Source organism: Phaethon aethereus (genome assembly GCF_964289735.1).
Source record: "Phaethon aethereus genome assembly, chromosome: 2".
Lineage (NCBI taxonomy): Eukaryota > Metazoa > Chordata > Aves > Phaethontiformes > Phaethontidae > Phaethon > Phaethon aethereus.
Window position 1 is genome coordinate 114,246,631 of NC_138582.1, and position 23,133 is coordinate 114,269,763.

The 23,133-nt window shown below is 41.6% G+C and overlaps 1 protein-coding gene across 2 annotated transcripts in view; it reads left to right on the plus strand.

The window, feature by feature from the left end:
* GLI3 (GLI family zinc finger 3) overlaps nt 1-23,133 on the plus strand; it is a gene marked incomplete at its 5' end in the record, with an annotated part of 201,889 nt that overhangs the window by 138,939 nt on the left and 39,817 nt on the right. For both annotated transcript variants that reach the window (XM_081996622.1, XM_081996623.1), the window contains 2 exons: nt 4,193-4,394; nt 22,325-22,541. In XM_081996622.1, the coding sequence (XP_081852748.1) occupies nt 4,193-4,394; nt 22,325-22,541 (419 nt within the window). The remainder of the gene's footprint in view (nt 1-4,192; nt 4,395-22,324; nt 22,542-23,133) is intronic.

Sequence of the window (23,133 nt, forward strand, 5' to 3'; positions counted from 1 at the left end):
AAAAAAAAAAAAAAAAAAAATCAAACTTCCCATGTTCACAGCCTTCAACAAAAACTAGTGCCTGAGACAGGTTCAAAGAAGTTTGACTTAAAGGGATGGAATATAAAAGGTTTGATGAAGTTTGATTTAAAGGGGTGGAATAAATGATACATGTCTGAAGATTGCCTTATAAATGATTAAGCAATGCTAAAAACTTCAACTCAGAAATCAAATTCATGGGCAAATTTACTGGATGGCATATTCCATTTTTGAAATTTATGATGGAGATAGATATCTGTTATTTTAGAATTGATCTCCACCCCAGGAATAAGATCTTTTCTTCTGACACCTACTGGATTTTTTGTCGGCATACTCAAGTCTTTCAACTACTGACTTTTTATTACCATAACATCTACTCCAAAAAAATGGCATTCCTAAACAAATCTTCACTGTCAGCTTCCATTTTCATGCTTTGCCAAAGCTGATGGGTTTTTTTCAGCACTTGCGCAGAGGTAAATGGATTTTTAGTGAATTGGTGCTCCTGCATTTTTTGGTTCTAAAGCATTATTGAGCGAGGAATGTAATGCTTCGGTGGGAGAATACTGTGAGCAGATGAACATATCGTATTGCTAAATAAATATGGAAGTGTTTGTTTTTAAAATAAATGCCTGGTCAAGGCTGAAAAGTTTGGTTTAGTATTCAGAGGCACTGACAAACTGTGACCTTTTCCTTTTTATAGTAACATACTAAGACTGATGTTACGCTAAATGAATGGTTTAACAAACATCCTGCAGCGTAACGACTGGTCAGCTCATGTTTAAGACTTTTTAGTCATGCGAAACCTAATTAAACCATGAAGATCTGAAAAAAACAGTAATTCCATTTAATTGTATTTTCAGTTTTGAAAGTTGTGGCCTCCCTTGAAGCGAATCCCCCCTCTCCTGTAGTCAGACTCTGTAGAGCTCTTGCCCGGCCTCGGCCTTTGGCTCCCGCTGTGAAGCAGAAATACTCTCTTTTTGCAGGAGGCCGTTGGCCCTTCACTCTTCGGCAGTTGTTCCTGTCCCAGGTAGATGGAGGGGACTGCCAAATTCCCAGATCTAGATGTGACCTGAAACAGGTGCTGCCTGGAGGAGCAGAGGAAGCCCGAGACTGCTGCGTGGTGTGGGTGAAGCCCGGGGTTTGCCTCTCGCAGCTGGAAGGAGTGTCTGGCTCCTCCGACACTGGCCACAGATCCGGTGCACCCCGCGCAGAGCGGGGACGGGGGTGCCCTGGCAGGCAAGGGGGACATTTAATGAGCGATGGGCAGAGAGGGTCCTCTTACAAGAGCCATAGGGTGACTTAGACAAGGGGTAAAGGAGATGGGCTCCGTCCAGAAAGGGGAGGAGGAGGAGGGAAGTCGTTGCAGTTATTGCCCTCCTCTGTGATCTCTTGGGGGTGACAGTGCTTCTCTCCAAAATCGTAAGAGCTTTGAATAGCGGTCTGTTCAGTCCTCTCTGAGATGTGGGCTGGAGTATGGACAAGTCTGCTTGTGCGGTTGTGGCACAGAAAATAAATGGTGTCTGATTGCAGAAGCAATGAAACACAACTGTTGTCTCCTGCTTTTGTTGCCCAGTCTACCTTCAAAGGAGAGATGTGCAGGTGCTAGTATTCTTAACAACTGCTCCACTTTTTTGATCAAACCTGTGCACCCCGTCTCTAGTTAGCATCAGTAGCCATCAGTCCATGTTTGGCAGGCTTGTAAGGAATTTCTTAAATAAGTGGCAATCCCTTTGTAGTTGTACAGATTCAAAACCGGACTTCAGATCCATAAGAAGTAATTTTTCAGAAGTGTTTCTCCTGGAAATCACATTTGAAACTGTTCATGCATGGCCATCAGTAGCACACGGTGACTCTCAGCTGTAAACACGGAAATTTAACTAGATCTTGCTTATTAAAAGAGCGGGAGCTGTGCTTGTCCCCTCTGAGCACCTATGCTGCCCTCTTGCTGGCACGATGAAGTCTGTGCCTATCAGTTTGAGGAAAACAGAGGGTTCAGGATTATGTTCTCATGACTGCAAACTGTTGCTGTCATGTGTAGCACACCATTAGGATGGCTGGTAGTAACACATGATACTGTGGTAGCAGTGCTTGAGTAACAGCTCAGTTTGCTGGTCAGCCAATGTCTAGCAGGTCTTCCTTGTGCCCTTCACTTGCTGTTTAACCAGGAACACTTGTACTTAGCTATCACCTTCTAAAACCACGATAACAGAGTTTATTCACCTATAAAGTACTTGAATTGTATTCTCAGCTGAGGCAAATTGGCTGCAGAGGCGTTGTTCTCATTCATGCTGGCTGAACAGTCAGCAGAGCAGAGTTGTGGATGAAAGATATGAACGCAAAGTATTACTATTTTTGTTCTACCATGACATATATATTGTATTTCCTTATTAAATATGTTGCAGCTTCTTGTAGCTGCTCATCATTATTGTTTTTTGTTTTAGCACAAATAAAAGATCTCCGCCTTTGAAAGACACGAAGCACAACACTAATAAAATATCAAGGAGACAAAGTACAATAGCAAGTTCGTAAAAAGGAGATAAAACATTTTACTTAGTGTAGTAGCTTTTTAGGAAGAAATAAATGGCTATGCCTAAGTTTTAAGTGATTAATCAAGAGTATGAATATTTGTTGAAAGACTAAAGCAGTATGGGCTAAGGCCTATTGTGGAGGCAAAGCACGAAGGAAAAAAACCTTTGTTATTAGCCAGATGCCAAAGAGAATTGACACCCATGTTGGCTAGTTGAGGTAAATCTGAGCACAGATTGGGAGACGGACTATAGATGGAGATCTGATCACACAGTCAACAGCAGCAATAAAATGGCAGCCTTTAATATCAGACGCAAATCTTGGATAGCACGCTCAGAAAGAAGGGCAACCCACTCAGGTGTGTAAGGAAAATGTAACGGCAGATTCTAATCCTGTCCTCGAGGTGAGTCTAATTGGAGTCAGTTGGACTCTTCTGCTGGTTAATGTTAGGCACATAAGCTTAAATACCCCGCTGAAAAATGGTCCTGGGCACTGAGACATGAGCAAGAATTAGGAAAGGCAGACCTATAATGGAGGCCTGTGGCCAACTGTGAATTATTAGCGAGTTACAGAGAATGTCAGGCACTCTGGGAGAAGTAGCTGTAAAGTAGGCATCAAACCTAAGACCTACATGACCCTGGCTGTCAGGATCATTAGGACTCAGTCCTTTACTACAGGTTAAAGGGATTAAAAAGGTAGAAGCAGCAGTACTGTTAAAGGAAATAGTTCAGTACGCAGCGGGGAAGCTAATTCTCCCCTTCTCAGTCTCAACCAGGTTCGAAAATAATTAAATAAAGAGAAGAAATTTAAGATGATATATCTTCCATCAGGACTGCAGAGAGTTGGGATGACATGTTAAAATGGACCAGAAGAGGTAGAAATTTTCAGAGCAGCACAGCAAATTTAGAAGTGGAATATGTATTTATTTAGATGGCATCTGTATGGTTGCCTTCTTTTTGCTGCTTTGACTAGCTTAATCTCTACTTTTAAAGAAATTTGGCAATTGTAGGCCCCTGTATACCCCAGCACAAGAATATTATGGGATCCTGGACAAGTTCAAATAAAGCCTACTGTTCTCAGTCTAATACTGTGAATGTCAATCTGACTTAAACTGATCGAGCTGCCCTTTATAGTGGGTTTTTCCACCCTGATTTTTAGTTTTGCATCAATTATTGACCTGGCAGAATTACAGTCAACAATGGAAAAGCTGCCTCTTCATTTCTACGCTGTATTTTACAAGTTTAGGTTTGGCTGTACGTATTAAAGTGATGTGGCTTTGCATTTGCTGGTAGCCCAGATCTGAACCACTGTCTCATTGCTCATGGTTGAATTAATGATGTGAATGTGTAAGAAGCCATCAGATTCATAAATCACCAGAAATGAGAGGGATAACTCATAAAAGTCTTTTCCTTTTGTTTAGCAATTTATCATTTTGCTTGCACATTAATAAACAGAGCTCCCCTGAGGTAAGCCACAGGAAGATAGATTTTTCTTCCTAATTTTCCTCAATTGTAGCCAGTAGATCACAAGTGGAGAGAATGGGCTCGTCACAGCATGTTAGTGTCTTGCTACTCCCTCTACCCATCACTGATAACAAATAAATGCGATTAAGTACCCTGGTGGATAATTATTTGTGTTTACATAACAGGCGCCAGGTTTCCGAGTCCGAGATTGTCAGCTAGACCAAGCCGAAAGCGTACGTTGTCCATATCCCCCCTATCTGATCACAGCTTTGACCTTCAGACCATGATACGGACATCTCCAAATTCCTTGGTCACAATTCTCAATAATTCTCGTAGCAGTTCCTCAGCCAGTGGTTCTTATGGCCACTTATCTGCAAGTGCAATAAGGTAAGAAAAGCATTTTCTACCTATATTGTATATTCTCATTTATGTATCATATATACACACACACAAATATGAATGTATAGTCACATCTTTAAGTAACTTTTGTTTTGTGAATGTCTGTATTTTGCAGTTTCTATAATGTGTGCTCACTGGAGCTTAATTTACAGTAGAAAATACTTTTTCTCCTAGCTCAGAAACGTAACCACAAGGTACTTTTTGGCATATTACTGTCCAGCGCAGGCAGTACTCCATCTGACCAGCAGTAACAGTGTGTGTATATGTGCTCAGGAATCTGTTTTCAGAGAAGAAGCTCTAGGATAGGTTTGTGACTTAAGTCACTTGGGTTCTTCTGGCCATGGATGTATGTTCCTACATTGCAGTCTTCAGAGAGTAAAGCACAGATGCGTGGTACTGTTCAATTAAAATGTTTGGCTAGAACTTCTTGGCATTCGTCTCCAAGGTTTTTTTTTCATATTTCAGTTTGTATATTGAAAGATTAGGCTATCTGTGGTTAAATTATCTTTTTTTTGTACCAAGGTAGTACTGTTATTATCCAGTATCCTAAGAAATGCTGTGATTTTCACTTGCCCGCTTCACTTGTGGGTGCAAGAAAACAGCCAAAAACGGCTGTTCTAGAGGTAGAAGAGCAAAGTAGGAAGGGAAGAAGTGGGCAGAAATTGTGCAGGAACGAGGAGCAAACAGGGCACAGGGAGAGGGAACAAAAACAAGCATGTCAAAAAAGGGAATAGAAGAAAATGAAGAAAAGCAGCAGAAAAAATGGAGATGCAACTGCAGAGCAGTCTTGTATTTGTGACATTGCTATATGTTAACTGAGAAAAGTTCCTTTGGTATTAAAAAAAAAAAAAAATCCCCCACCTCTCCAAAGTCTCAGAAAATATTGGGCTTGCATTTATGGCCCTCAAACAAAGAGTGCTGCTGGTCCCTGGCTTAAAAGCAGCCTCCACCTTCAATTTGCAATGAGGCAAAGGAGCAAATCTCCACAGCAATTTCTTGAGATCTAAAAGACCCGTTTTTGGCAAGGCTCAAATGTGCTTCTCCGGCAAAAATGCCACACTTAGAACTTCAAAAACTGGCTGTGGGGATTTGCACTTTTGGAGATAATGGGGCATGCAACTGGTGTGTTAGAAACCATGAGCCTGCTGAACTTTGAAAGTGACAGCAATGTAAATATTTGGTATTAGTATAAGTGCTGCTGAAAGCACTTCTTTTAAATAGTCCTGCTTCATAGCTCTGATGTACTTGAATAGCTGTATAGTATTTCACAGGTATGATATCATAGCTCTGCAATACAACTCTGCAATCTGTGTAACCATGGTCCCAATTATGAAGCTCCGTTATGTGGAATATGATTTATGTCAATGCTGGCAGCAGTTTTGGACTACATCTGTTAAATATATGTACTATGTGGAGGTGTATTGTCCCCACTGTCATTAAGATGGGATGGTACTTCAATTTCTAATCTCCTTTTCCATTGCTTTTAACTTTAGTAAAGCAAATAGTGCATGAAAGTTGGCATAGTCTCTACAGTGGAGTAAGTCTTCCCTTCTTTTACTCTTCCTCTACAGCTGGAAACAGTTGGTATATGTTTTTGACACACAGAATCCCAAACCTAAGGGGCAACCCTGCAAAGCTGGAGTCAGATGAATAATTTTGTTGAAGACAGTTGTTGAACCGGAGTGAGTTATGGGCAGAGACTGAGTAAGGATGCTAAGGAGTAGAACAGTGAATCCTGTGAACTGGTGTCACTGAAGAAAGCAAGGCTTGTGTGACTGAGCCTATGGCTGACCAAAGCTTTCAGCACTTCCTGGTCACACTTTCCAGGAGTGCATAATCAGAAATGCCACGCCATTTTGAATTATTAATTTTTTCTTTTTTATAAGAACATACCTGTTCACCATGAAAAGTTGGAAACATATGTCTCCATTCTTCCCGGTGGAAAGGTGGGAAAGGAAGAGAGCTATCTCTTTTTCCAGATTTGCAACTCACCTCTGTTGATGCCTTTTAGCTTCTCCAGTGTGCACATGTCAATAAAAGAGTTACACCAAAATAAACAGTGACATAAGGTATTAAACCCAAGCCACTCATCATTGCTTTAATAAATTCAAAGACTAAATATCAACAAGACTATCTGTAAAACTTAATTTATTGCAACTCACTGTCTTGTAAATGATGCATTCAGCACAAGAACTACTGTGCTGAATCAAACGGTAGGTTCATCCCATTGGAACGGATCCAGAGGGGGGCCACAAAATGATCAGAGGGATGGAGCACCTCTCCTATGAAGAAAGGCTGAGAGAGTTGGGGTTGTTTAGCCTGGAGAAGAGAAGGCTCTGGGGAGACATTATTGCAGCCTTCCAGTACTTAAAAGGGCCTTGTAAGAAAGATGGGGACAGACTTTTTAGCAGGGCCTGTTGCCACAGGTAATAGTTTTAAACTAAAAGAGGGTAGATTTAGACTAGATATAAGGAAGAACTTTTTTATGATGAGGGTGGTGAAACACTGGCACAGGTTACCCAGAGAGGTGGCAGATGCCTGATCCCTGGAAACATTGAAGGTCAGGTTGGATGAGGCTCTGAGTGACCTGATCTAGTTAAGATGACCCTGCTCATTGCAGGGGTGTTGGACTAGATGACCTTTAAAGATCCCTTCCAACCCAAACTATTCTACGATTCTATGAATATCCTGACTGCAACAGTGATCAAAGTGTAGAAAAAAACTTTCCCTAGTGTAAAATCCCAGCTTCTGGAAACATGCAGGTAAACCTCATAGGGGTTACCGCAAGAAAATGGTGCAGTTCATCAGGCCACTAGACGGAATTGTGAGACAGGAAGGATTTGTATTTTAGGCAACATCAGTAGCATTAACCATACTTAAGATTACACAGCCCTTCTACTTTGATGTCTTGTTTCCAGTCACTTTTAACTTAGCCCAAATAGTTTATGTTTGGCAGCATTTTTCATGGCAGATACCTATCAAATGCTGAGTATTTCCAAAAAGCATCAGCAAAGTTATTAATCTATCAGAATGAAGTTAGGGAAGAGAAGACTTTCCTGTACAAACTAAAAGACCTCTTGCTACCTTTTCACTGAGAAGCTAAAATCTGCCAGGGATGTTGCCTAGATGCTATAGATAGGATCTTTGCTGTTCTTGAGAAATTGTCCCATTCAGCCAATTGAAAAGCCTTTAAGAGGTTTCTATTAGCATGTGTTAAACAGACTAAACATTCAGCATGTTTGAATCCTGGGCCCACAGGGAAGGCGGCAGATCTTTCCCTGCAGCTGCATCTCTGGTTAATCTGGTACCTCCTTAAGAAGCTTGTGGAGGCTAAACTGTCTGCCCAGCCACAACAGCTTCCCTGAATGCAAAAAAGAAGGTGTTCTTCAGAAGAGACAGGAGTCAGACCAGGATCTGTCCAGGTTAAGCAAGCTGGGACAAAATGCTTTTATATAACACAACACAGTTGGTGAAGGGTCTGGAGCACAAGTCTTATGAGGAGCAGCTGAGAGAATTGGGGTTGTTTACCCTGGAGTAAAGGCTGCTCAGGAGAGACCTTATGGCTCTCTACAATTACTTGAAAGGAGGTTGTAGCAAGGTGGGTGTTGGTCTCTTCTGCCAAGTAACAAGCGATAGGACAAGAGGAAATGACCTCAAGTTGCGCCAGGAGAGGTTTAGATTGGATATCGGGAAAAATTTCTTCACCAAAAGGGTTGTCAAGCATTGGAACAGACTGCCCAGGGAAGTGGTTGAGTCACCATCCCTGGAGGTATTTGAAAGATGTGTAGATGTGGTGCTTAGGGATGGTTTAGTGGAGGACTTGGCAGGGCTAGATTAATAGTTGGATTTGATGATCTTAAAGGTCTTTTCCAACATAAATGATCCTATGATTCTATAGGATTTTTCTGGAAGAGAGAAAAAGTTGCAAAATAAAGGATGCGGATGTTGGTCATTAAGGAGAATGAAGGTACTGCCCCCTTGTGATTGTGCTTTGATACCATCTTTAATTTCAGGGTTGCACAGTGTTTTTTTGCAGGGCCCCTACCTGCTTCAGGGCATGGGCTGAACATCCCCTTGATCGGTCAGAGCCATAGAACCCTACCTCATCCCTCCCAGGCAGCTGTGAAAGAGGAAGGAGCCTCTTACCTGGTTGTTGCTGCCTGGAGGGCGAACCCTGCTCTTGCAGCACAATCCCAGCCTGATGCTGGGCAAAGTGAACTAGTGAGAAGTGACCACCAGGGTCATGCTGTTTCTCTTCTGCAGGCCCAGCCTAATGTTCTTAATTCTGCAGAGAAGACGAATTGCTCACAGCCATGACTTGAAGTTAACAGACGGCTGTTTTGAACATTTCATGTGGTGTGTCATGTTAATTAATGTGAGAGATCAGGGCTCCATGTCTGAAATTGAGCAACCACAGTGAGTGGCACTTTCTACCTTAGTCTTTGATTCACGTGCCTGTGCAAAACCGGAGTTAGGTTGAAAGCATTAATGTTTTGTGAAGCACTTTGAACAGTGATGAGCACAGTAGAGAAGTTCAGGAAGGTATCAGTAATTATATATTTGCCAAAGGTTTAAATACAATGGAAGGAAGGCCCATGGGCAATACTCTGGGCAAGGAAAAGAAAAATACCGGGGAGTCTCTCACTGAAGACTATTGTGCATCTTGTGCACTGGCTGAGGTACGAATCCTGCAGGGGGAAAAAGTGGTGTGTGGTCATACAATTAAAGGCTGATGAGTGAGCACACGAGTGTATGGGCAGGTTTAGTTCTGGTATGTTTGATTTTGCAGGCTCACTGCTCTCTTAACCTTTTTTTGCAGAGGTGCTACTTGTGTTAAGAAAGTGTCTCTAGGACCTGGCTGGTCTTTGCATTGGCTAAAAAAACTGCATCCTCTAAAAGATTAAAGGCTAAAAGATTACATCCCATGCTTCACATAGCTTTTCAGCATAGGGCCCTCTATATGAGTGCTGTGGGACGTTGAGGATGCAATCAAATGAACAGAGCCACCTTTTGGGCTATGTTTTTACAGAGCTGAGCACGGAAGTGCTCTGGTCCTTGACATGGGTACTACTGCAGTTTGAATAATAAATAATAATAGTTTAGCACAATCCAGATAGGGCTTGACTTGGCGGGCACTTTGTCATTGTCAGCTAGCAGCGTAATGCTGTTTCCTGACTACTGGCTGAGTACTTGAAAAGAAGATGTTGCTCCTGCTGACAGCTAATAGTGGATCTCCTTTAGCACACCAGGTAGAGCTTCTACTTTGTGCTTTTGAAAACACCTGGTTTAGGTCTCAGCTGGGAGAGATTATGCAGAAAGGAGGTGTATGAATAGCATCAAATGAGGATAATCCTTCATTTGACATTTACTCATTTGGTTACCTGCCTCAGTCCTGCTGTGCAGCACCCCTGCTATTAATCTTTTGTCAGGATGTACTTAATGTTATATCTGCTACCTGTGACAATTATTAGGCTTTGCACTTCACTAGCACTTCTTTTTGAGAGGCAGCGCATGGCCTAGAGTGAGTATAGAGGGGGTAATCACTTCCCATGATATTAAGAGTACTGATTCAAAACCTTTACAAAAGATTAACTGGTCTTTAATAAACACAGGAGGTTGGGACTTCATGTCCTATGTGATCTGAAATTCAGAATCTCTGTATTTTTCTAGTCCTTTAGCAGCCCTGCAATACCAACTTTACAAAGTCAGTTTTCAGAAGATGAGCTGAATTCCCTGTCAGCTACCAGGTGTTTAAATTAGGAGCTGTTGAGACTTTCTTTGCATCTAGGCAGATGTAACTGCGAATACACCTTAGACATCTCATAACTTGTTAAAATTCAGTTTCATGGGAGCACGGGAGCCCTTTGGGATCTCCTCCAAGGTTTGAAAGAAACTGAGAAAGCACAGCAGCACTTTTTTTTACCCCAGCTTTGCCCCTGCTTCTCTGATGTTGTCAGAACAGGAAGGAACAATTAACAATTAATTACAGGGAGATCCTGGTTGTTCTGGCTCACAGCAGTTTGCTCTGGTCTGATCTGAGCATCAGGGAATGGTGGTGAGGATACTTTCACAAAGAGCACTAGAAAAAGATAGCCAGGTTTGTAGGGTGAGCTTAGGCAGCAGTGGATTCATATCAGCAAGGAAGACAAGACTCTGTTTCTGCAAGCAGGTATTGGATTTTCAGTTATTTCCTCATTCCATATAAGTTCCTTGAATAGAGTGTTTGTTGTATAATTAGTCAGTGCCCTCCTCTCTGAACCACTTTATATCTAGAGACAAGTGACCGTATAGTAATTTCTTCAGTTTCCCTTAGGAAACGCAGTGAGAAAAGCAAAGAGAAAACTAAAAGCAGTTAAGATATACAAATGAAAGTATAAGGTTATCACAGAGAAAAGTGAAAGTATCTCCAGCAGAGCCCCAAACAGTCTAATTATACACTGTATAAAAAAAGCAAAGAGTATCCTTTTATCAGGTTGAAATTATCCAGTTTTTGAATTCAACAGAATGTCTCATAGTTATAAGACAGGGAGCCCTCATGTTCTCAGTCTTCCTTCTTTATTCAGTATTTTATATATTCTTATTATGTCTCCTCTTACTCATCTTCTTTCTGAGGCAAATGGTTGTTTTCAGTCTGCTCTTTATAGAGTTCTGGCATTGCCATTTCTGCCGATACTGTCTGAAGCAGCCTCCTACTACATGCAGTAATGTTCCCGAAGAGGACCAGCAATTCAAATGCACCGTGATCTTCTGTGGTCTGTTTCCCATTCCATTTGTCTTAACATGTTTTTGACATAGCTTCATGTTTATCAAATTTTCATTCCTCCATTGAATTCTGCATTGAGACAAGCAAGTGCTTCTCATGAGTTGGCTCAGCTAATTTAGAACCAGCGTACGAGTAGTTCAGACTCCCCTTCAGCATTGATACCCATCTTACTATCAGTATTGCTCATTCATCTAGCATACTTGGCTCTAAAGACAACCTCTTAGCTCTTCACCATGCTGCTCAAAATAATTTTGTCATATATGCAGATTTAATTTTTTCACTGCTCAGCTCCATGCCCAGATTGATGACAATTGCACAAAAAGCCAGAAGACCCCATCTGAGAATTTGCATCTGACTTTTACTAAAAACCATCTGCTTAATTCTTACCTTTGATTTCTGTTTTAGACTGTAAGTTTTAAGCTTGTATATTTATGTAATTAAGTCTGTGTAAGAGGACACAATCAAATGCTGCTTAATGGGATGAATCTTAAAAAGGACATATTTGGAGTACAACAGGTAGAACAAAATATATATTCAGCAATGTTTTGCAAGAAGCTGCTTATGATAGCATGTACAGGATAAAAAGTGTGTTAATTATGTGAGCATTACAGGTGTTTCGCTGTTTCATTATCGCTCTTACTGGGATCTGCGTAAGTGAGATGCAAAGCTGACTTTGAGTGAAAGCTTTTCTTGCATTAAAAGTTCTCTAGTTAATTGCACGCTGTAGATATATGTGTATATGTATAATATGTTGTAAATGAAGGCTTAGTTGCAGTTCAGACTGAGTCAAATTCAGCCCAGCTGTAACCCCACTGAAATGGGTCCTATTATAACTAGCCACGTGACATATGTGCAGCACAGGGCTTTCTTCTCAGTGGTCTTGTACTGTGTATAGTTAATCTAAGGAAGGGAATATAATGCTCTATCATGCCATAATAGCTTCATTTTATGCTCCCTTTCAAGTAGTGTGAATGGCAGAGAAGGGCTACAAAGTGAATAAAAATGAAATTCGTCAGTATTACAAAAAGTTGCATCTAATTTAGGCTCTGTTGAAATGTAATTCTGCAGCTAGCCTCTTACAGTAAGCTCATACAGGTAATAGGATGGTGGCATTCAGGGTGACTGTTTTGGAGATGACCTGCATCTTGCATTATAAAGTGATGGATATTTTGCACCACAAATACACATGGATGGCAAGATTTTTGCCTTCAGAAAGTGTATAATGTTAGAAGTCAAGCAACATAAAGAATATAGACTATGCAGGTGCATGTTGCATGTACAGATACACCTATATACAAATGTGATTATGTGTGTCTGTAAATATATATGCCACAGATCTTGTAATTAAAAGTCAGTTTGAAGCAACTTGCTCCAGACTGGTTCAGTGTTAATCAAAGAGTTTAAAGTCATTGGACTGAGCGCATTATTAATTCCAGGAAAGTTCTGGAGCAAAGAGAAATGTGCTGGAGTTTGACACTTAACTACCTCATCTTCAGACCCTAAAAGCAAGTATTAATTAGCAGTTTCCATGTAATTAATGATACCAGTTTTAGAAAGCCAAAAATGCTCACCCTGGAATTTAATTCAAAATTATGTTTGCCAGAAGTGTCATGAGCTTGCATGGAGGGAGCATAGATGAATTACGCACAGTACTGTTAATACAAAGTACAGTTAGGATGCTAAGTATTCCTGAACAGGAATATCCCAGTGAGAAGGACAAAGCTGTCAATGCTGTCTGGGCACATAAGGTTAATCAGTGTGGCTCTGTTGCTCTCAGTGAAACTATTCCATTTTACTCCGGCATATGGCAATGTATTCATGAAGAAAAAATTTCACCTAGCCTAGCAGATAAAACAGAATAGATAATACAGTAAGCTGAAGAGAAAGTACAAACCACAGACTCTGTTAATTTTAAACTGGTAATGGAAAAGTGAAAAAAGAGGCAACGATGCATGTGAGTTAAATACAATTGTAAAATGATGACTATTATCTGATGAAAACGGAAAAAAATAGTATAATTTATGCTATACTTTATTAGATGCAGCCACGTCTCTTTAGCAGTTCAGTCAGATTACTTGTATTAGGTTTGTGTGGCAAGGTTTTGCTAGTGATGGGGATGCAGGGGTGGCTTCTGCGAGAAGCTGCCAGAGGCTTCCCCTGTGACCGACAGAGCCAGTGCCAGCCAGCTCCGGGATGGACCCACCACTGGCCAAGGTCAAGCCCATCAGCAATGGTGGTGGTGCCTCTGATATAAGATATAAGAAGGGGGGGAACATCAGAACTGCTGCAGAAGAGAGGAGTGAGAATATGTGAGAGCAACAGCTCTGCAGACACTCAGGTCAGTGAAGAAGGAGGGGGAGGAAGTGCTTCAGTTGCTGGAGCAGAGATTCCCCTGAGCCAGGCTGTCCCTCTGCAGCCCATGGAGCTCCACGGTGGAGCAGGTGGATGGCTGAAGGAGGCTTTGACCCTGTGGGAGGCCCCCACTGTTGCAAGCTCCTGGCAGGACCTGTGGACCCGTGGAGACAGGAGCCCAGGCTGGAGCAGGTTTGCTGGCAGGACTTGTGACCCCATGGGGGACCCCAGCTGGAGCAGTCTGTTCCTGAAGGCACCCCATGGCAGGGACCCAGGCTGGAGCAGTCTGTTCCTGAAGGCACCCCATGGCAGGGACCCAGACTGGAGCAGTTTGTGATGAACTGCAGCCTGTGGGAAGGACTCAGGTTGGAGAAGTTCATGGGGGACTGTCACTTGTGGGAAGGACCCCACGCTGGAGCAGGGGCAGAGTGTGAGGAGTCCTCCCTCCGAGGGGGAAGGAGCGGCAGAGACAATGTGTGATGAACTGACCACAACCCCCATTCCCAGTCCCGCTGCACCGCTTGGAGGCGGGAAGTAGAGAAAATCAGGAGTGAAGTTGAGCCTGGGAAGAAGGGAGGGGTGGGGGGAAGGTGTGTTTTAAGATTTGGTTTTATTTGGTTTTATTTCTCATTACCCTACTCTGATTTGATGGGTAATAAATTAAATTAATTGTCCCCAAGTTGAGTCTGTTTTGCCCATGACAGTAATTGGTGAGTGATCTCTCCCTGCCCTTGTCTCGACCCACGAGCCTTTCGTTATATTTTCTCGCCCCTGTCCAGCTGAGGGGCGGAGTGATAGAGCAGCTTTGGTGGGCAGCTAGCATCCAGCCAGGGTCAACCCGCCACACTCATCTCTAAGTTAGTGATTTTTAATGAAACATGTCAACATTACTAAGGCAGAGGGGTGTTCGTGAAACCTAGTCAGTTTTGAAAAAATAATTTCAAAGGATTTCAGGTCTCTTACCTGCCTTTACGCTCGCGCCACATGTCTGGTTTCATAGTTACAGTTTGATATTTCCCCTCACCCCGTACTTAAGTGACAAGCCATAAAAGCAACTGATGACTTGTCTGCATTGTCTACTCAAAGCTCAGCGTTGTCAGCTAGAAAGTAGGGGGGAAAGAACAAGATTAAAAGCAAAACTCTTTTTTGGTGTTACTAAAAATGTTACATTATATTGTGGATAAAGGTGCTCCAAACAGAAGTGCATTTTTAAAGTCCCTTCCTGTAATGTCCCTTGGTTTTCGTTTTGCGCCTGAGATACTTAAAGCAGTAAGAATTTCACAAACCTGTTCAAGGGTGCGAGGCTGCTGAGTGCATTGTTGCTCCTGTGACCTAAGCAATTTGTTAACAGTCACTCTTGCAGGTTATTTCCATGAGGAGAAGTAGGTGACAGAGTTGGAAACTTCTTTTTATTGTCTCCTGTTTGTAAACAGAGAATGTACACGAATTCCCGTTTCCGCCAGCTCAAAGGACAGGAGGCAGTTTTCTTAATGTGATGTTCCTGGCTGCTGCTTCTCTTGCAGGTCTGGTCCAAGCAGAACTCATTGGCGTTCTCTCTTCTACATCTCTGTTGGTGTCAGACTATGAGTCTGGCCTGCTGACTGTCCACAGCTTTTCACATCTGACTGTGCTGTGTTCCTGGTTGCATATTACACATACACATAGTTCCATCAAAATATATACATAAACTTCTGTGTATGAAGTCAGCTTATGCACACCCCCTCAGCACCCATGGCTCAGCTCCCAGCCACCCTTACATACATCCCACATTTTGGACAGTGGCTCCTACATGTCAGTTTGCTGTGGAATAAATGAAGCTGTTTCCTATGTTATTCCTTATGAAAAAAGAGCACCTGAGCATGTGAAAAGCAGTATTTGATCACAGTTAACTTAGTTAACGGCTTGTATTATGACTTAATTCAGATAAGATTGCAGTGTCTGTAGGGCCCAGGTTTTAGGACAGCACTTCAGGACTTTCTGAAGTCAGTCTCTCTTCAGAAGTATTTAAGAGTTATTAGAGGTGCTTTCCTGAAGAGTAGCTGGGTACATTTGTAAAATGGGAAGGGTCCTTGTTTTCCCCTTAACATTCCTAAACAATAAATCAGGACTTTGAAAATCCAAGTAAAAATGTAAAGGTGAAATCCTGGCCTGGTGTAAGGAAAGGATAAAAGCTCCATTGAATTCAGTGAGTATAGGTATTCTTCTGACTGTTTTCAGTGGGTTTCTGCACCCTAGTTTCTCAGTTTGGCTTGTCCATAGGCTTCTTGCAACTCTTAAGGGAGAGCAAGACAAAGTAGTGACATCTGTACCTACTTGAGCATGAGCTAGAAGAAGCCATGCTGTTATCCTAATACCTGATGATCAGCTTTATTGGACATGAAGCCAGTCTGCCTACAAATTACCTCTTCCCCCCAGTGAAAAGGGGTCTTTTTTGGAGGGACTTGGATCATTTGGTTTGCCTAGTGTCAGTTGCTGATGCCAAGAACAAATGATAGAGGCTACAGAGTGATCTGGGAGTGCCAAGGCTTTTCCAGAAGTCGGGAAGGGCCCATGTGCAGCCTTGCAATTTCAGGGTGCACCCTCCCTCATGGAGCGAGTGCTTGGGCTGTGAGTGTACCACCGGGATATCAAAGACCCTTCAGGCCAAAGGGCCTGAAGCCTTCTCCTGCTGGTGGTGTAGATGGAACTAGTGTGTCACACTGTGACATATGTTCCTGTACTGTGACCAGTTCTATATGTTTTATTTCAAAGAAAGATATTAGACAGTTGGGGGGACTACAAGGAAGAGCAGGGAAAATGATCAGAGGTCTGAAGAATGATACCGATGAGTTAAAGTAGACTTGACCTGTTTTGTCCAGATTAAAGATGGGAAGACTGGACAGGAAGAGGATATAGCAATAATTTCAAATGTGCAAAAGAGAAAAGAAAGGAAGAGACTGTGAAGGGGAAGGTGTGTGATGAGCGCTGGGTAGAATAACAAAGTGCTGATCTTGAATTGCTGCAGGAAAGGTTTAGGATGGAGGATAGGAAAGAAAACTTTAATATGGTAAACATAACATGATTCTGTATGAATAAATAAAGAAGTTCCAAAGAAACAAATCTATCCTTTTAAAATTTAAAAAAAAGAAAAAGGTTTCAAAGCATAAGAAATGTCCCACTGGAACAAACTAGAGGCGTTAGATACTTAGTCACACAGTCTGTCTCTGACGGTGCAAACAGTGGATGCAATTTAAGAAGCATATGAACCCATCTGTTTTCTGACTTTTGTTCTGTGTTCTCCCAACACCAATAATCATTAGATTAGTGATCCCAAAGCATACGCTCTTGCTTGTTCCTTTTAGTATTTTTTTAAGGACCTGTTGCCTTTGGACTTGTCTAGTCCCAGATGAACCCGCTGGCTATGTCTGCCTCCTGGGGCAGCTGTTCCAGAAGTCCAGCCATGCTTTTTATAATCTCTTTTAAGTTGTTCACCTATGGCTTTCATTGCCCCCTAGTTCACACACTTGAAAAGTTCTAAAACCTTGCAAAGCAGAACCAGAAAGGGAAAAGCACTCAGTTACTTTTGGAAGACTTATATGCATCAGATCTGGCAGAACTGTGTGTTTTGTGATACAAGGATGGTGTCTTCACAGTTCTTGTGAAGAAAAGAAAACGGATCATGAAACAAAGAAACTATCCTCACAGTATTCACAAAATTGGGATCTCTTCAACATTTTTGTGTCAGCCTGTCTCTTTAGGCACACCTATGCAATGTATAGGAAAGAAGGAATTTTTCCTGACTTTAATTCACAGCTGTTTTGCGGTAAATTCTGCAGCTGTGACCAGAAACTGGATGACCTTGTTAGTAGGACAGCCACAAAGTAGCCACAAAGTTTGGTTTTGATTATAATGTCTGTTTTTCTTCTTCTTGAAGTCTGTTCCTTAAAATTTGATGTGCTCATGTAATTGCAATGTAGTTCACTGCCCTGCTTTACCTCCGGTGAAGGGAGTTTGAGACTTTGCAGAGGGAAAGAAGAGAAAGAGACAAACTGACTGACAGACACAGAAGCCCACAGTATGGAAAAATAAATGATATCACTGATGGACTTTTCTGTCAGTGTATATGAGTTATTGAATGCTTAAGCAGAAGTATTAAACTTTTTTTCTAACCCTTATCCCCCATAAAACTCAACAACTAAAAAGATAACCTGCATGTAGTTTATTAGTGGTCTTATATGTATTCATCTTTTTCCTTTTTTCCCTTTTCTACTTTGTTTAAAAAAAGTCTGCAACAGAAATACAAATCAGATTCCCTCTAGCGGTGTATGTTTTCATTTCTCAGTAGGTAGATGGAACAAAAAGATTCATAATTCACTTGCACTTCTGTGAATTCAAGATTTTTTGGAAGTGACTGATGTTTTGAAGAATATGAACAATTGGGGCAGGCATCTTGCATTCTTCTGGCATCCTGATTTTGGAAGTGTTGAGCACCCCTGGTCTGAAATGCAGCCCCTTTAAGATATCTTGAAAGAAACATGACGCAAATCGAAGCCTCTGAAACCACTCACTGCTTTTGAAAAACCTGGTTGTTCGTTTTAGTAGTTCTGGACTCTCAAAATTATTACTTTCAGGTCAGTTACTGAGCAACACCGGTGCCATCTTGGTGCACATGTCCAAGCAGACATGGCTGGATCGGCTGGACAAGGCCAGGTGGTGCCACTGTCCACCCTTCCTGCTGATGCTGGCCTCCTGGCTAGAAAGCAACGTGAGCTTAGTGGGGCCAGCAAGATGGCATACAGCTGCCAGTCAAGGCAGAGGGATCCCATGGAGTCTGAGGGCACTCTGGGCTATGGGGATTCTTCACATATCCTGTATGTGAAGGATATATATGTGCATATACATACATGCATACATACATATGTACATATGTATGTGCATATACGTACATGTATGTATGTATCAAGAGTTATTGAACAAAGTGCGTTAAAAACTTTGGGAAGGAGGGCAGGAATCCAGGTCTCCCCTTCCCAGCAGAGTGCTCCATGCCAGCAATGTTGCAAGCTTTGATTTCTTTTTCTTCTTTTTGGCCCACAACATCAACTTTATTGTCGAGCAGCCTGAATGGTTTCTGAAAGGCAGAGAAAGACCTGCCACCTTCTGTTCTCTTCAGATCCTTCTGATCTTTTCAGATCAGAAAAATTGGCCAGGCTGCCCTATGACAGCATCTCGCATGTGAGTGATGTTAAACTCAGCCAGGTCATCTTGCCTTATGAAGAGCTCTCCAGAAACAGCTGGAGAGAATTATTTGAAGACAGCTATCTGATCTATTTAAGAAATCACCCTGGTGGCTGAACCGTTGTCACCATTTCTGAGTACTCCCCTTAGCTGTGCTGCCTATTCCTCTGCTCCTTCATGATCTCCATTTCAGTCCGAGATGTTTGAAGTTTGGAGGTAGAGGGAATGAAGTGGAGATTGCCAGCCTCCATAGGAAAATCCTAGTACCTCAGACTCAACCCTTGCTGCTGAGCATGGGGCAAAAGAAAGATACTAAAGAAATAAGGATTCCTCCTTTCCTTAGCACATCTGTCCAGCTGTGTGTCAATGCATCTGCTGGTGGTGTCATTGCTGTATATTAAGAGCCACTAGCTAGGATGATGTCAGTCTCCTCTGCTGTACCCTGCAAGTTTGCTTGCTTGCAGGTTGGGCAGAAGTTGGCAATGCCAGGCTTAGCAGTCTCCTTCTGGAGGCTCGTATGGTGTTAAAGCAGATGTAGATAAAGAGGACATCTTCCAACCCAAACAGTTCTTTGATTCTGTGATCTCTATGAGGTAAAATCTCTGCTTTTGATGGAAGCCATTTTTATGTATATAGGGAGGGTAATAGCAAATATACTTACTTAACATTTAAGCACTTGTGCCGTGCTGGTGTAAGGTGCGTCACTGCAGGCCAGTGAAACTAGCTTCTGTATTTGTTAAAGCAGAGCTGCTTTTGTCTTTTAGTTAGAAAGGCATTTTTGCCACTGGGGAGGCGTCGTTACTTTTTGTGTTGCTCTATGTGGGGTAGAGAATGTGAAAGAGGGATACTTGACTAAAAATACCCTATTAACACAGCAGTCTTTTCCCATCTTTGGGGGGACTGAGTGGAGAATATTGCCAAACTCCAGTAAATGTAAGTGAGCTGCATTAAGTGCAAGTTGTACACATACATCTTGGGGCTCCTACAGTGCTTCCTACTTGGGACCAAAGGTTCCTCTTCAGCATCCAAGTTCCTCAGTCTCTAGTCAGTGGCACCTTAACAGCCTCCTGCTGAGATAAAAATATATTCAGGGCACAGCAGTTCCTCCCTGCCCCTCCTGAACTGTTCGGGAGGGATCTCCTGTGCTCTTGCTTTGGATGGGTTAAAAAAATGAATGTTAGGTGCGGGTGCTCATGTAACTGTAGTCCCAGAGCACTGATGGGCAGGATCTGCACCTCTGAGTCAAGGTCTTAAGTCGGTCATGTCTTGTGTCTGAATTGTAAGTTTGTCTTTTTACTGTGTAGGATCTGAAGAGTGTTACCAAAGTTTTGAACCTGGACTTGCAAAACCAGGTATTGTTGTGCATGCTTAAACACTTAGAAAGGAAAAAAACACCAACCTGTGTTTCCAAGGGTGCTCTGTGCTTGGAGCTCTCAATGAAACCAGTCTGTTTATTTTTTTTCTTTTAAACTGAGTCCGCTGAAGAGTGACGATGTCCTAGGCATTAACCTCGCCGAGAGAAATAGAAAAAATTTGGATGAAGTATTTTATGTTGCATTCGTTGATCTTGGTGAATTTGATAGCATCTTCAGGACGGTGCCGTCTAGCGTTTGAAGTGTATGAGGTGAACTCACAGTGTACGTATGGAAGCAAAAAGTGCCGGGGTATAGTAAGGAGGCATTGTTTCATCCTCATGTATGACATTGTAATTGTATGGTTTTTAATGAACAGACCAGAGTAGTTACACTTAGTAATGTTTGTTCACTAAAAAGGAAAAGGGATGTTAAATCATTGTGTTCTTTGATGAATGGCTTGTACACTGAAGAATAAATTGAACAAACTGGCACGGAGCTCAGTGAACATGAAATCAGCTATTAGATGAAAGCTTGTGAACAAATTCTGACCCTGATATGCATCTTTTGATTAATGTCCTATCAATCATCCGTAGTGGCTACCTTAGCTCAGTCGCGCTGTAATCATTCATGGTTGCTTACAGGAACACTAGCAGGGACTATAGAGCTGCAATAACTGAATATTATTACTGATTTCTGCCGAACTCTTGCTGTGAACAATTACTGTTTTCATGACGTTTCTGCCTCCCTTTATGAAAAAGAATACAATGCAAAATGAAAAGAGAGTTCCTCAAAGACCGGTAAAATTCTGCCAGGGTATTCTTAATGATATTCTGTCCTAAATGGGCAAACTATTGTAATGCAGAGTTCTCACCAGGAATAACAGTAATGTAATCACATTGAAGCTGTCTCTTTATGGATTGTAGTCAAACAGACAAAATGTATAGTCAGATTAATGAACACAGAGTTTCTGTAGATTTATTACTTAAAATGGTTGAAATTATTTTAGTTCTTTCTATATCAAGGTATTTTCAGTGAATGCACTTAACAGTAACAGTAATTAAGACTCCAGACCATAAATTTGGATTAAATCCACCCTTTTGACATTAGAAGAAGCCTTGATTCTTGAAAGGTATTATGCTTGCACCCCTCTCTTTTAAGACCTAAAGTTGTAAATTTGTATGCCTCTTTCGAACTGTGGTTGTTTGGTGTTTTTTTAAGAAAAAGAAAAAAAAATCAATGCACTTTTTTGTCTTTATTTTTGTTTTTTTATGATTGTAAGTTATTGGCAAATGTTTGTGGGAGAATCTCATATTCCTGCGTGTGAAGATTTAGTTCCACACCATTTATTTCTCAAGTGTGACAGAAGGAATGCTTTGGCACTACCCAGAAAATAGGTCCTTAGATGGCAGTGTAATTTCCTCCAAAGTCACTGTAGTCTGGGAAATATGGTGAAGTAATGAAGTGATGACAGGTATTAACATGCATAATGGGCTTTAATAGACATTTAATGTTGTTTAACTGGAAGAAGGAGAAGTGCATTCCCATCGGAATATTTCTACATTGAAACTCATTGATCACCAATTTCAGAGGGGAAAGGTTAATCCATCAGTTTCTGTAACCAAACAGCACTGATAGAAATTCTTTAGGTGACACTCTGGATGAACTGAGCTTTCCATCTTTGCAAACAAATGAGTGATATGACAAGCATGGTGTTCAGAACACATTTAACCAATTGATTTTCTCTCCTCTTGTAATAAGATCTAGAGACATATGAAAGAGCGTAGCATGAGCCAAGATTAAAGGAACTGCTTCATACACGCGAACATAGGGGAACTGCATTATCAATAAAAGTACAATAAAGCGTGTAGGCACCTATTCTTTTTCTTTATATAAAGTTTGTTATTGCAATAAATAGCTGTTATTGAACTGCTTGCCTTTTATTTCAGTTTTTCTGAATTTTATTTCGGTCAGATTTCTGTGGTTTCCTGATAAATGTTAGGAAAAAATGTATGTTTTGTTATTGTATTGTTTTTGCACTCTACTAGTACATCCAGGATTTTATCATCCTTTTGGACATGAAGAAAGAAGGGGGGGGAGGGGGGGGAAGGGAGGGACCCGACTTCAGTTAATGTAAATATATAAAATGTATTTTAAAGGTTTAATCTGTATGGTTCCATACTGTAATGACCCTCATCTTTTTCCTCCCTCTTCCCTCCTTTTTCTCTGAAATTCAGCCCTGCTCTGAGTTTCACATACCCTCCTACACCAGTATCCCTTCAACAAATGCATCAGCAAATTATAAGTCGTCAGCAAACGCTAGGTTCAGCCTTTGGACACAGTCCTCCACTCATCCATCCTGCTCCAACTTTTCCTACCCAGAGACCTATCCCTGGCATCCCCAGTGTCCTGAACCCTGTCCAGGTCAGCTCTGGACCTTCTGAGTCCACACAGGTGAGAGACAACAAAAGAAACCTTTGCACCCCATTAATTTAAAAATTAAATAAATTAAATAAATTACATTGTCTCAATGGCAATTAATCACCACTGTCACCGAGACCCTTTGATAACAGTTTTCTTGCAGCTATAGCATTTGCAGTCCCTTTATAAATCACAGGAGTGTATGCACGGTTCCTGGTTGGTAGCCTGCTTTTTAGTCCTCATAAATATTTCACTGTGCTGCAGCAGCTTCTTGGTCCAGACTGTCTCTCCTGGATCTTACACAGGAACTTAGCAGAGGTGGGGAGTAAGTAAAAGGGGATAAACACATCAAAACATTAACATTTAAGGATTAGCAGCTTCACCTCCAAATCATGCTGACTGTAACATACACAGGGTTGTATTCTGCCCTCCTGACACAGGTGTGAGTAACTCAGTCTGTGAGCAACAGAGGAATGCAAAGATAGTGCAGAGGTTTGAAGTTTTTTTTTTTTTCTTTGAATTGTGCAAAATTTGACTTACTGAGTTTGAATAAGCTGGGGATGTGCAGCAGTGAATCAGGCCCATAATGTGGAGTTTATCATGGTTTGCGGTTTGCCTGTTATTA